The sequence below is a fragment of the Muntiacus reevesi genome, chromosome 4, assembly GCF_963930625.1.
Source record: "Muntiacus reevesi chromosome 4, mMunRee1.1, whole genome shotgun sequence".
Lineage (NCBI taxonomy): Eukaryota > Metazoa > Chordata > Mammalia > Artiodactyla > Cervidae > Muntiacus > Muntiacus reevesi.
The window spans coordinates 20,257,576-20,272,413 of NC_089252.1; the positions used below are offsets into that span (position 1 = coordinate 20,257,576).

At 36.4% G+C, this 14,838-nt stretch overlaps 1 protein-coding gene across 4 annotated transcripts in view; it reads left to right on the forward strand.

The window, feature by feature from the left end:
- Positions 1-14,838, forward strand: part of RPRD1A (regulation of nuclear pre-mRNA domain containing 1A) — a 64,727-nt gene that overhangs the window by 34,003 nt on the left and 15,886 nt on the right. Inside the window, exon 7 of one of the 4 annotated variants that reach the window (XM_065932354.1) lies at positions 2,757-3,019. The exons of the other annotated variants lie outside the window; for them this stretch is intronic. Coding sequence (XP_065788426.1) covers positions 2,757-2,861 — 105 coding nt within the window. The 3' untranslated portion in view covers positions 2,862-3,019. Of the gene's footprint in view, positions 1-2,756; positions 3,020-14,838 lie in introns of those variants that run through there. 4 annotated transcript variants of the gene reach the window in all.

Consider the following 14,838-nt stretch of genomic DNA (forward strand, 5'->3'; position numbering starts at 1 on the left):
ACCCAATACTGAAGTCAGTGATCTTTAAAATTTTTGCCTATCTGGTGCAAAATCAGATGGTCCAGTGGTTAAGACTTAGCCTTCAATGCAGGGGGTGTGTGTTTACTCCCCAGTCAGGGAAACTTAAGATCTCACATGCCTCCTGGCCAAAAAACCAAAACAGAAAACAGAAGCAATATTGTAACAAATTCAATAAAAACTTTAAAAATGAATCATATAAAAATATTACAATTTTTTTGCATATCTGATAGGTTAAAAATATTTTTTTTTTGTTTGCTTAGGTTGGTCATTTAAAAATATTTGTTAGCCACTTCATTTCTGCTGCAAATTTCCCTGTATCTCTTTAACTTTGGTTCTAGGTTTATGGTTCCGTGACAAACTAATATTTGTCTTTGCCTTTATAAATTCTAGGTTTTTTGAATGTAGTTAGGATTGCCTTCTCAATTCATAATTACAAAAATACTATACAAGGTTTCTGTAGTTTTTTTCCCTAATAATTTTATACATGAGGACTTTTTGTTCATGATATATATGATATAGGGATATAACTAACTGAAAGTGATAGTAAATGTCCCCTTGTCATTGATTAATGACTAGGCATTTAATGATAGTCTATTTTGCTATATTGTAAAATATAATTTTGATCATATTTCTGTATATACATGTATATTTGTGAATGTAGTCATTTTTCTGTTCTACTGGCCTATTTGTTTTACATGCATTTAATTACTTGGTAGATTTTTGTTTTTATTACTTTTTGTTATTTTTCTTGTCTAATTTTTTCTAATGATTATTGTGCTTATGAATTCTTCCCTCTTACTGTCTTATTTGTATTTGCCTTTATTTATAATCAATATTTTAAATGACATCTTCCTAAGTAGACATTTCTTAATTTACTTGGCGTTTTCAAGAGTGCTTGCTTTTATAAAATTTTTTGCTTTCCAAAAAGTTTAATTTCCATTTTTTAAAAATGTATAAAGGTAAGTTTTGTTTTGCTTGAAACATTTAGTGATTAGAAACGCTTTATCTCTCAATATAAGAAGTAAGAATATTTTAAATAAATAGCACTGAAGATGCAGAATTAAAGATTTTAAAATGCTAAAGGTGTTTGCATGTAGCTTTTCGATTGTTATTTATTGATTTATCAAATTATAAGAATCATTCAAGGGCATAGTAGTAAGAATATAGAGAACTGCTTATGGAATCTTTAGTTATTTATTTATACTTTGTCTTTCCATTGAAATCATACTGACTTCATTAAAATTTAAAATTAACTTAATAAGATGGAGCTATATGAATTTTTTTTAAAGAAGCAAATGTTACTAGTATCCTAATTAGATTACTTTTTGAGGCTGAAATATCATTAAGTTTAAAACTACTATGGTTAATATATCCATTTTTCAAGGATTATGTAATCTTTTAATTATTTTTAATAACTATTCTGGTAAGTTGTTTTCATCATGGGAGAAAAGCTATATAAGCAAAAGGCTTATTAGCCTTATGTATTGGGTCCATGTATTTTGCCTGTTGTCCTTTTCAGGTGATATATGCATCTTATCATGTGACTTTTCTTTTTTAGTGTATGGATATATCATAACTATCTGTTCTTTATGACTGATTGTTTCCATTGGTTTGATACTGTAAACAATATTGCAGTGAACATTTATTTTTTTTTTTTTCTGGCCGTACTGCAAGGCTTGTGTGATCTTAGTTCCCTGACCCCTCAGCAATGAAAGCACTGAGTCCTAGCCACTGGACTTCCAGGGAATTCCCAGTGAACATCTCTTTTATTAACTCCCTACTCACTTAGCTCTTGTGATAAATCCCTAAAGATGAAATTGCTGATTCATGTTAAAGACTTTCAGTAAGATTATATTAGGTCAGTGTCTTTGATGATTCTCAGATAATCATTAATCTGTATAGGTCTTCTCTTCTGGGCCATGGCTTTTCTCTAGAGAAAATGGTTCACATTTGCTCAGTAGCTAACATAGGACATCTGTGTTCAGAGCAGTGCCTCACCTCTTATCTGTGTGATTCGGATCTTCAGGAGCAGGTGTTTGGCTTAGTTTCTTATCCCTCATCTTTTGGCTCCATGGGATGAGTTTTAACAGACTGATGGAAAGATGTATCTATTTGGTCTTCCTTGTCAAAACAAGGCTCACCATTACATTTCAAGGAGCTTGGTGCCTCAGAGTCCTCAGAACGTCCAAACTTCCTCAGGATGAATTATATTACCCTTGGTCATTATCCCTTGTTTCATTTTTTTTCTGTTTTCTAAAACTTCCAGGACATCTGTATACTGCGGTTCCTCCTTTTTCCTTGTGGGTTTCTGCCTTGATAGCTTGTTTTATTATTTTAGTGACTTTTGGGGAGGGAGTGGAGTTCAGTTTGTTATGTAAATGGAAGACCTTTCGTGTCTAATTAAATAGAAGTAATAATGTATGTTTCATAACTCCTGCTAGACCACACTGTTGTCTGTTGCCTCTGTTGTTTTAACAGCTGAGGTTCCTGTGCCTTCTCTTAACTCTCTGCATCACAGGAGCTAGATTGGTGTTTTGAGAAGAAAACAGGTCTCATCAGACCCCCGTGTAAAACTCTAATGCTTCCTATTACACTTTTGGATCTTCTTTAGACCCCATACATGGCCAGTGAGATGACTAGTCTCACGTCTCTGTTAACCTTATCTTGTAACGTCTCAGAGGCATCAGTTGAAGCAGATGAAGCCAGTTTTCACACCAGGGCTTTTGCTTTGCCAGTTGCTAACAAAGTGGCTGCAGTGCCGTCTCCTGGTCTTTACTTCCGCGCTAAGTCGCTTCAGCTGTGTCAGACTCTGTGCGACACTGTGGACTGCAGCCTGCTAGGCTCCTCCGTCCATGGGATTCTCCAGCGAGAATACTGGAGCGGCTTGCCATGCCCTCCTCCAGGGGATCTTCCCAGCCCAGGGATCAAACCCGAATCTCATGTCTAACCTGCATTGGCAGGTGAGTGCCAGCTGGGAGCTTGGTTCCTTTTTTTTCATTCCTGTATCACCTCCTTAGAACCCTCGTCTCATTCAGTTCCACCTACCCTTCTCCTGATTACATTGCTGATACATTGCCTCCTCCCACTGTATTACATTATCTTTTTTTTTTAAGTTTTCTTCATGGAACTTAAACCACTGTTTGAAATTTAAAACTTTATTATATACTTAGTTATATCTGTATCTGGCTGGAATGTGAGTACAACGAGAGGAAGAACTTTGTTTTTCATGTTTATTGCTATACCTTAAGGCTTTGGAGCAGTAGTTTTTTTCCTAATAGGCAGGTGTTTTTGTTGAGTCAGTAAAATGATAGTTGGCCATCAAATGATGAATGAATGAATGAATGCTAATACAAATATAGTTTGCAAGCAGTATGTAATCTTTGTATTTTAAATTTGTGATTTCTTTTGTAATTAGAATGACGCTTTGACAAAAAGATTAAAGATACTTGAGGTTTTTGAAGAAAATTATATTCAGCAGAAAATAAGTTAATTTTTAAGTCATATTAGTATAAGCCCAGTACTTTTTTAAAAAGAGGTTTTGTGCACTTTAATGATATATTAGAAAACATGAATAACAAACAGTAATACTCAGCAGTCCATAAGTGCTGAATTTATAAGCATCACAGTGCTACCTGGTGGAAAAACTAGCTACAAATGAAATCAGTCCTTGTCTATGTTTCTTCGTTTACATAAAAAGAGGAACTCAACTCTAATTGCTCTCTGCTTGTTAACTCCTTTAATGGAAGAGAACTCATACCAGTAATACCCTTCAAGAGAAGCATTGTGATTATGGAATTTATGCATATAAAGCAATTAGCACCCTGTGTATAGTAAAGTGCTCAATAACTGACAGCTGCTACAATTGTTTGTTGTTACTGTAGCAGCTGAGAATTATTAGGAGTGAGATGAGATTGAAAAGTAGGTTGGGATCAAATTGTGATGGACTCTGGATGGCTGGATGAGCAGATGGTTATAACAGCCCAGAGACCAGAGAGGACTTGTAGCATTAGCAGTGTTTGGAAACCTGGTTGTAGTTGCCAAGTGGATTAGAATGGCAAGAGATTTGCGATAGGGAGACCAGATGGGACTTAATTGGAAATTTTATATTGTGGGTAATGAAGGCCTAAACTATAGTTGATGGTAGTAAATGAGAAAATAAAGGAATGGGCAGGTATGGGGAACAATTGAATCACCATAATTTGTTAATTGGGTCAGAAGAGTAAGAGGAATCAGTGATAAATTAGATTGAAAACCATGGTTCAAATGATTCTGGCATTGACTAAAAGGCTATTAAACTAGAGAGCTAGCTTGCTGCTGCTGCTAAGTCGCTTCAGTCGTGTCCAACTCTGTGCAACCCCATAAACGGCAACCCACCAGGCTCCCCCATCCCTGGGATTCTCCAGGCAAGAACACTGGAGTGGGTTGCCATTTCCTTCTCCAATGCATGAAAGTGAAGTGAAAGTGAAGTTGCTCAGTCATGTCCGACTCTTGGCGATCCCACGGACTGCAGCCTAGCAGGCTCCTCCATCCATGGGATTTTCCAGGCAAGAGTACTGGAGTGGGGTGCCATTGCCTTCTCTGAGAGCTCGCTTGAGGGGGCCAATAAATATTAGTTCTTTTAAAAAATATTGTATGAGTAGTGCATGCTGCTCATAGTTTAGAAGCTATTGGTAAGCTCAGATATCACCTAAAGTCTCATTCCTCTTGAAATAACCCTTGACAAGATTTGGAAGATGGGGTCAGTCATTGCATTAGCTTGAATGACATTTTTATACATTGTCCTTTTTACATGTGTACTGTAAATATTTTCCTATGATTCCAGAGATTCTCGTTAAATATCTAGATCATACTCTGTTGTAAAGAAGTATTTCTTTAGCCACCTGCCTTCTGTTTAGCATTTATTTTTTTCCAGTTTAAGAATATGCTTATCTGTGATCATGGTTTCATAAATTCTTAGTAGGGGAAAAATGAAAAAGTAATAAATGATATGATTTTCATGCTCAAGTTTAACAAAATGAAATGGCATCCTGTGCAATGGCAAGGGGAGATGGGAGTGGGTCTCTTACACTGTTGATGTAAATTCATGTATCACCCATTCTTTGTGAAAGACAGTTAGCAATAAATACCAAAAGCCATTATTTTACATAATGGTTTTTGCTTTTGCCCTATTACCAAATCCCTTAAATTGCATAATACCCAGAAAAATCTTTAGTGGGATAAATTCTGGGAGCAGTTAAAGTAATGGTATAGTTTTTTTTCTTTTACACTTAAAAAAATTGTAAGATAAATATACAGTTGACCATCTTAACCATTTTTAAAAGTGCAGTTCAATACTATTAGGTATATTCATGTTCTTTTGTAGCCAGTCTGCAGAACTGTTTTCATGTAGCAGAACTGAAACTATACCCATTAATCAACTCCCCATTCCCTACCACCCCTGACAAACTGCCTCTGTGAATAAGTCTATACTGGATATATAATATAAGTGTAATCGCAATATTTGTCTTTTTGACGGCAGGGGCTTCCCAGGTGGCTCAGATGATAAAAGAATTCACCTGCAGTGCAAGAGACCCAGGTTTAATCCCTAGGGTGGGAAGATCCCCTGGAGAAGGGCATAGCAGCCCACTCCAGTATTCTTGCCTGGAGGATCCCGTGGACAGAGGCTGCCAGGCTCCCGTTCATGGGGTCGCACAGAGTTGGAAACGACTGAATAACTACCACTTTCATTTCACTTAGGATTATATTCTCTAGGTTCATCCATGTTATAACATATGCCAGAATTTTCTTTTTTAGAGAGTTTATTTTTGGCTGCGCTGGGTGTGCGTTGCTGCTTGAGGGCTTTCTCTAGTTGCAGTGAGTGGGGCTTGTCATTGCAGTGAGTGGGGCTTGTCATTGCAGTGGCTTCTCTTGTTGCAGAGCACAGGCTCTAGGGCACATGGACTTCAGTAGCTGCGGTGCACAGAATTAGTTGTCTCACAGCATGTGGGATCTTCCCAGACCAGGGGTTGAACCTTTGTCCCCTGCATTGGCAGGTGGTCTCTTAACCACTGGACCACCAGGGAAGTCCAAGAATTTTCTTTTTTAGGGCTGAATAATACTTTATAATATGTATAAACTTTTCTTTTTTCCCCCAATTATCCATCAGTGAACACTGGAGCAGCTTCCACCATTTGGCTATTGTGAATAATGCTGCTGTGAACATGGGTTCATAGCAAATATCTTTTTGAGTCCCTGCTTTCACATCTTATGGGTATATACCCAGGAGTGGGATTGCCAAGTCATGTGGTAAATCTGTTTTCCATTTTTCTGAGAAACTGCCATTGCCATACTATACCATCTATAATGACCACAGCTATTTTGCATTCCTACCAACAATGTACAGAGCTCCTCTTTTTCCATATCCCTTGTCAATATTTGTTGTTTCTGTCTTTGTTGCTCAATATCTCTTCTAATGAGCATGAAATGGTATCTCATTGTGGTTTTGCTTTGTGTTCTCCTAATAGTCATCTTCTCATATGCTTGTCAGTGATTTATTTGTCGTCTTTGGAGAAGTCCTTTGTCCATTTTTTTAATTGAGTTTTTTCTTTGAAAAGTGATAGTTGTAGTGTTAGATTGATGTTTGGTTTGGAGATCATCTAATTTACACAATGCTGGAAATTATTTTAGCACACTTCTCAAAAGATAGGTTAACTAGCCTCTGCTTGAATAATGTTTCTGATGCTAACGGAGCACATGGTTTTCAGACTAGTAATCTCCATTTTCTGAACAGTAGCTAGAAATTTATTACATACTTTTGTTTAGAAAATTTCACAAAAGTTTTTGTTCATTTATATGTTTATATATTTGTGTGTGTGTGTGTGTGTGTGTATACATTCACATACATTCCTGGGGAAAATGTAGATTATACCAAAAATCCAGAATTATAGGTAAAAACCACAACCTACTATTGATATTGAAATTGCATACTTTGAAATAATAGCTCTCTTTTAGGTTTTCTCCCTCTCTTCTCTTTGCTCTTTACTGACCAGTTTCACTTATAGAATCCTAGATCCTTTTAGTGGTCTGTAGACGGTCGTATTTTTCTTATTTTTAAATTTTGTTACATTATTCATATATGTCATTTAAAAATTTACTTGAAAAGCTATTCCAGTCAACTATGTCAAAAAAAGGAGATGTGGAAGTCTTGACAAATAGCAAAATTAGTGCAAGTCTTGGTATGTCTGTGAGTGGCTTTCCTTTCTGCTCACATATGAGTACTTGGCTGAATGTAGAGTTCTTGGGTTTTCATTTGGCCTAGTTACCATTTTTTTTCTTTTCTCCTACACATTTAACACTTTGACTATCACATATCTAGAATATTGGCCTTTCATTAATTTGGCTTGACATTGCTGTACCCTTTTATCAGAAAAATGTGTGTTGCCATTTATTTTTGTTAATTTTTTATTAAAGTGTTAGTTGTTTAGTTGTGTTCAACTCTTTGTGACCCCATGGACCCCGCTAGGCTTCTCTGTCCTTGGGATTCTCCAGGCAAGAATACTGGAGTGGGTTGCCATGCCCTTCTCCAGGGGATCGTCCCAACCTGGGGATTGAACTTACATCTCCTGCATTACAGGTAGATTCTTTATCGTCTGAGCTACCATAGTTTCTCCTTAAATTCCTATTATATGTATTGATTCTCTTGAATCTTTATGCCACACTGTTTATCTTTTCTCATCATTCTTCCTCGTTTCTGTTGTTTTCCTTTAATAGTCCTGTGGGGTTTTGTTGATGTTGCTGTTTCTGTTGTTCTTGTTCTTGCTTACAGCATGGTCCTCTAATGGGGGGAGTGGAGAGTTTTGTCAGTGTTTTATTGATCTCTGTTGAAAAAAAGAGATTTAATACTGGCTTTTAGTTGGCCAGTTCACAGATGATACAGCTGTGGGGCAGGTGGATAGGGAATTGGCATCCGAGGAGATGTTAGCACCAAGGGTTCTGCGAGTTTGCCTAGTCGGCCCAGACCTGACTGAAGCGTTGCCTCTGTTCCCCCAGCACAGGAGCACGCCACCCAGTACCCCTCAGTCAGGTGGTCCTTGGACCCACCCTGTGCTGCCGGGAGTCCCCACAGGCACAGGTTGCTTGTTAAAGTGAGACGTCGAAGAATCTGCATAAATGTCTAACAACTGGTAAATAGTCCTGCCCATAAAGCTTGGTGAAATTCATAGGAGTATTTGGACCTATTTAATGTGAATGTTAAATACTGCTTAATCTGCTACTGTCTGCTTTTTAAAGAAACTTTCACATGTGTTCTTTGTAGGTTAGCTTCTTAACTGTTTTATTGCTTGCAGTTGGTGCTTAAAGCATTTTCTCTCTCTACTTTTAGATTATTTTTCCTAATCTGTGGGTTTAGGAATTGTACAAATAAATAGGTATTTGAAAGTATATGCTTGATGAAAGTAATGAGCTCTGAGAAAAGATCACTTCAGTAAGCAAAGTAAATAATTATATGTCTTTTTTTTATTCTTTAAAGAATGTTGAAGTTAATTCCAATAAATAAAATATTTTAGCATAAATAATTTAGAGCTTTTTTGAGTGATAGTGAGTGATGTAGTTGCTCAGTCATGCCTGACTCTTTGCAACCCCATGGACTGTAGCCTGCTAGGCTCCTCTGTTCATGGAATTCTCCAGGCAAGATTACTGGAGTGGGTTGCCATTTCCTTCTCCAGGGGATCTTCCCGACCCAGGGATCCTGCATTGCAGGAGAGTCTTTACCATCTGAGCCACCAGGGAAGCCTGCTATTAAGAGACATTTCTAAGTATAAAGACAGGTCAACTTAAAAAGTATCAGCAGATACGTGCTTGACTTTATCTTATAATCTATAAACAATACATTAGAATATGTAATGAATCCATATACCTTTTCCAAAGGAGTACCCAAGATGGAAGTAGCAATAAAGTTATAAATGACAGTCATCAGTCAGATGAAATAATTTAGATGAAGCTTTTCTCTCTTGAAGAGATGGGGACTGGGCAAGCGGTCAGGAAGGAAATACAATGTGCTTTTAACTTTGTATGAAAAATAATGTTCAGTTTCACATTGCTGAACATAGTTCTGTTTTTGCCAGATAAATCCTCTACCTCAAATTACTGTCCAAATCCTTTATTAAAACTCTGCTTCTGGCCTTTGTTTTGGAATCTGTTACTTTCGTTGCCACCTCCTGATCGCTGTCCTCTGAAGCTTCTACTTCTTTCCCGCTGTCCCCTGACACCTTGGTTGCCCTCGCACTGTCCCCGACGCCTCGATTGCCTTCCCGCTGTCTCGGAAGTTGCGATGTCCTTCCCGTGGACCTTCTAGCTCTGGCTGCTCCGTGGCCACAGAAAGCTGCCAGTGCCATGCATCATGCCACTCTTCCTGTACTTCCGTTACTGAAGCAGTAGGGACATCAAAGCAAACACCCTGCTTTCCTTTGAGAAAGACCGTTCCCTTCACTTTGGGGCTTTTTTGGCTGCATATAAACTTTCTAGCTCTGAGGTGTTTTTTTTTTGGTGGAGTATATTTTTGACAATGTAGCTGTGGCATTTTTTTGCCCATGCTAATTTTGGGACTATTTCAGACTTTTTTTTAACATCAGCCATTCTTAATCTTGGAGTTGTTTGTCAGATTCTTATGTAATTAGTTTTTAAAATAAGTATGTCTGTATTATCTTACTGAGTCAGTGTTTCAGTCTGAGAGTTTTTCTTGAAAACACTTTACTTTTGTTACTTCTTGTTTTGGCTTTTGTTTCTTCTGTAAATTTCTTAAGGATATATTTTAAATTACAAATAAAAATATTTTTGAGTGTTTGAGAGATAAGGCTAGGCTAGAAACATATGCCTGTGATTAGACATTTTTCCCAGTTAATCAGCTTGATCTTCGATCAGTGAACACATAGCCAGGCACTTTAGCTCTGTGGTGAAGAGTAGGGACTCTGGAACCGGATTACCTGAGTTAAGAATCTGGCTTCACTACTCACTAGCTGAGTGGCATATGGCAAATCATTTGATCTTTCTCTACCTTAGTTTCCTTGTCTATAAAATAGAAATAATAATTATACCTGCTTTATATGATTACTACAGGATGTAAATGAGTTGGGATGCTTAAACTGCTCAGCATATAGTAAATGCCCCAGAAGTTTCAGCTCCAAAACAAAGAAACTTGGAGGTTTTCTAGCTAGTTTATATCTTTTATCATTTAACCAGTGAATTTATGTTTTATTTATAGGGATACTGTAAAAAGAGTATAAGATGTCTGCAGTGTTTTTTTTTTTTTTTTGTCTGCAGTGTTTTTATATCTGTAGTGTGAACTGTCAAAAAGCAAGGGTTTATGTTCCTAGTTATATTCTTAGCATCTCAGTGATTACAACTGGATTCCTAAGTTCTTTTAAATAATATATTCAATCTTTTTTTGAGATTTGGACTTACCTGCCCCATACTTACTTCTCTGTTGTTTATAGAGTCTACCTTTTTTCAAAATTAGGTACAATAATGCTAGCGTGCACCCTTTTGGTAGTTCTTCATGATATCTGAGATGAAATTGTCTCAGAAATGAAGTTGGTCTGGAATGTAATTGATTCTGTTAGGCGTCTTGGGTGTAATTAAAGTGTGATATTCACATTATTTCCTTGACTGATTTAGATTTTCACTCTCTTCTGTAGAGAAAATAAAGGCAGAGGTTTCTTTTTTTAAAGATGTTAAATTGAGTGGCAGCTTTTCCCACCTCCTAGAACTTATAAAAAAGTTAATATATATTAAAATATAATAAAGGAATTATAAAACCTAGCATAGTCTGTCTTTATCATATCATATAATAAAGATGTATATGTATATATATTACACAAATATAAAGATAGAGACAATGAAGAGAGGGGGATGAAATGAAATTTGTGGAAGAAAAATGAATTGGAGACACATGGAGTTGAGGTGAAATGTAAAGAGATAAGGAACTGCACTACCCAGTAGCCACTAGCCACAGTGATATTTAATTACAACTGAATAAAATTTAAGTTACCAGTATTAGCCATATTTCAGATGGTTAGTAGCCACACGTGGCTCTTTGGTACTCTGTTGGATAGTGCAGATACAGGACATTTCCATTGCCACAGAAAATTCTGTTTATAATGACTGATAAAGATTGCTTAAAAGATACAGATAGATAAAATGGAGAAGTTATATTTATTAAATATGATGTATATAATAGCTCCACTCTAATAAGAGAAATGCTATGGGTGCCCTCCTCCCTCAAATGGCAGTCTACTTAGAAGGTGGGTCACTGATAGGAATTGAAGAAATAAACCACATCTTGGCATGTACCCTCCTCAAGATGGGAGCGTTTGCTTAACTATTCTAAGCTCCGAAGTGGAACATCTGGAAGCAGGAGGTTGGAACAGCACAGTGACTGAAGGTGCTGCAGTGGAATCAGGAAGGTCACCTCCCACCCTTCCTGGGCCAAGTAGCAGCAGTGAGGCATTTGTGTCTGTATCAGAGCTTGGAGCAGAGGAAAAGGCAGTGTTTCCTCCAAGCTGGTGAGGCCCAGGAGTAATAGGGATCACCTGTTTCTGGAAAATAATTCCCTGGGATAATCATGTTGGATCTTGTCCACTTTAATGACAACCCAAGTAAGTTGTACATAGCAGTCTAGTCACAAAGACAGTAACATCACTGGAACCACCAGGCATTCCTTATAAGACAGCAGATTCAGAGGGAAGAATTTTCTCCTAGGAAATAGTTAACAGAAAAGTCCAACATAGTGATGTAAACTAGTGAAAATGCCTACACACATGGAGTTCCTGCCCCATCCCTAATTAGTATCCGTCAGAAAATAGGTTGTCTTCACGGCCTCTAAGAGCTTATTGGTTTTTATTTAGATTTCCAAACATCTTTGGCCTCTTGAATGAAATATCCCAATCCTGAATAAAGGAAACATTTTCCATACATTATATGGGTGAAAAATGACCAGTGTCTAACCTGAAACCTGATACTGCAGTTAAACGCTATTGTAAGGAGACAGTTTATAGTTTTATTATAAAATAATAACTGATACTTAGCATTTACTCTTTATGAAGGTGCAGTTTTAGGTACTGATCCTATCTTTATTTGTGACTGTATGAGCTGGATACTGTTATACCTGTTTTATGAATGAGAACACTGAAGCACTGAAGTATTAGTTAATACTATCTTCAAAGGAAATTTGAAAAATAAAGTAATTACATTAAAGTGAATATATTAAAACTACTTAGCTCCTGATAACATTTCAATGTATTTTCTTAATCTTACAAAAATCACAGGTTAAAAATATCATTGTAAGCATAATTAGAAAAATGTTAGAAGAGTTACAGCCATACTCAATGTACAGATTTACATCCAACTTGGATATTTATCTTGATTAACCTTCAGTGAGTATGAAGTTTGTATTAGAATAATGAACTGGAGAGTTATGGGTTTTAGAACTTACAGTGTGAACTTGAAGTTGTGTAATATAAACCTCTTTTCCCCCTCATCTTCAAAATGCAGATATCAAACCTAATGATTTATGAGATCTGTTTAAACTCTAAAATTCAGTGTTTTTGACTTTCCCTCCTTTCTTCATCTTATAGTTGGAAACTTCTGAGTAAGTTTGTATGCAGAGTTTAAAATTTTTCCTTGCCTTTTATTCCTAAAACGCTTTCCCATCATAAAAACAATTAATGTTTATTTATAGAAAATTTGGAAAGTACCGAAAAAATTCCAGCTCAAAAGTTTATATCAACCTCTATGAAAACTCATTTTTAATATTTCAGTGTATTTCACTCCACTGTTTTGTTTTAAATAGTTGCATATATTCAATCTCATCTTTTAAAAAGTGTTTGTGATAATGACTTTTTAAAACAACATTATAGGTGGCTAGCATTTATTGTATCTTTTGTTTCCTTTATTTAAAAGACAGCTGAAGCCTTAGAAAAGAGGTCCATTTATTTACGTAGGATATATAAGTTGTGGATCTATTGGAAGTCCTAGGTCTGTGTGACCATACTGGTTGGGGGAGATATTTACTATCAAAAATACTAGAAGTTAATCTGTTTAATACAAGTCCTTACTGCCTCTCTAAGCTCAGTCCTTCAATGCACCATTGTAATTTACTGGGGGAGTGGTATTTTTGGTTACTGTACCTTCTAATTTATTTGTCCACTCCTTTTTGAAGTAAGATTCATGGTTAGAATTTGTCTTGGTAATTTTGATACCATTGCACACATCATTTTTGTTGAAGTAAAATATGAACTTCTTAGGTAGTTAAATCAAAATTTTAAAGAGAACCTTATGTCATTCATACTAATATCATCTCACAGAAAGAACTCTGCCTGGCATTGCGTCCTAAAGCAAAATTTCTTTGTAAAACATGTCAAATTTGGTCATGCTTAGATCAGGTTATGAAGAAAGGCACTGCTTCAAAGCAAAGCCAATTTCATTCTTGGAAGCTTTCAATATCCGGTGATATTATTCCATCATAAAGTAGTATTCTTGGGTGTTTTTTAGGATTAATACTTAGTGCATTTTAAAATTGAGATAATTTTACATACAATGAAATACACATATTAGGCAGATCATTATCAGTAAATTTGATAAATTTTTGATAACTTATTGGATGCTGAATACATTATGCTATAGTAATGTATTCTGTGTTCTAAATCCTAATGAGATTTTAGTTACTTTTCAACTTTTGGGGCCATAGATAAATACGTTCAGTTTTCTCTGATTAAAGAAAAAGTGTGTTTGGGACATCCCTGGTTCCCATCTGGGGTTAAAACTGTGCTTTCACTGCAGGGGGCACTGTTCTGGGAACTGAGACCTCATATGCTGTGTGACAAGGCCAAAAAAAAAAAAAAAATTTGTTCATGAAACATCAGATTATAGAATATGAGATCATTGTCATTTTTAAATTTTCTGAGTGGCCAAAAGTTGAAAAATGCTTATTGCCCAGATTTGCTTACAACTTTAGTTGCGTTAAAGCTGCCTCTAACACACATCTATCTAACACACAGTTTAATAACCATTGGTCCATAACCAGAGCAGTTTGAATGGGGAATCTGTGAATCTTGCATTGCTTTCATTATCACTTAAAAATTTCCACTGTCAGTTCCTGCATTTAGACTTCTCTAAGCTAACTGCATCAGTATGACTTGACTTGGCATCATTTCTTGAGAAAACAGGGGTCATCATGTAGCTGTTAGCATGGTGATAAAGCTGTAGTAACATAAACAGTGTTAAGCTACACTGAGTGTTCAGAATATGAAACATAAGTTCTATTTCATTGGATGCTTGTTAAACCACAGCTGGATTTATGTATTCAACTTGGGCTGGATTCTGCATTAGCGAAGGGAATTACCACAGTGTATTCAGAGGCAGGGGTCAGGATGGCAAAGGAGATGAAAACAAAGTACATTGGACAGTTGAACATGTCGGGATATCAGAGATCAGACTTAAGGACAGGCATAATTTACGTGCTGCTTGTCTTCAGATACTTTGAAAGCTATTGGGAAAGAAGAGTTTAGTTTATGTAAGAAGGCCGAATTAGGACTAGTGGATATATTCCAAATGACGAGACCATTCTTCCAAGTTAGACCTGGTCTAATGTGAAAGGACTATAAAAGTAATGAGTTTCAAAAAGCCTCAGCTATCTACATTTACAGCAAACCTTAAATACAACCCAAATCCTGGCCAGATCAATGTAAAACCTCAAGATAAAGATTTGTTTACCTCAGTTTTTTATTGTCTGGTAATCATGTTCAGCTTTTGAAAAATTGCAAAACATGCCAAAAGGCAAGGAAC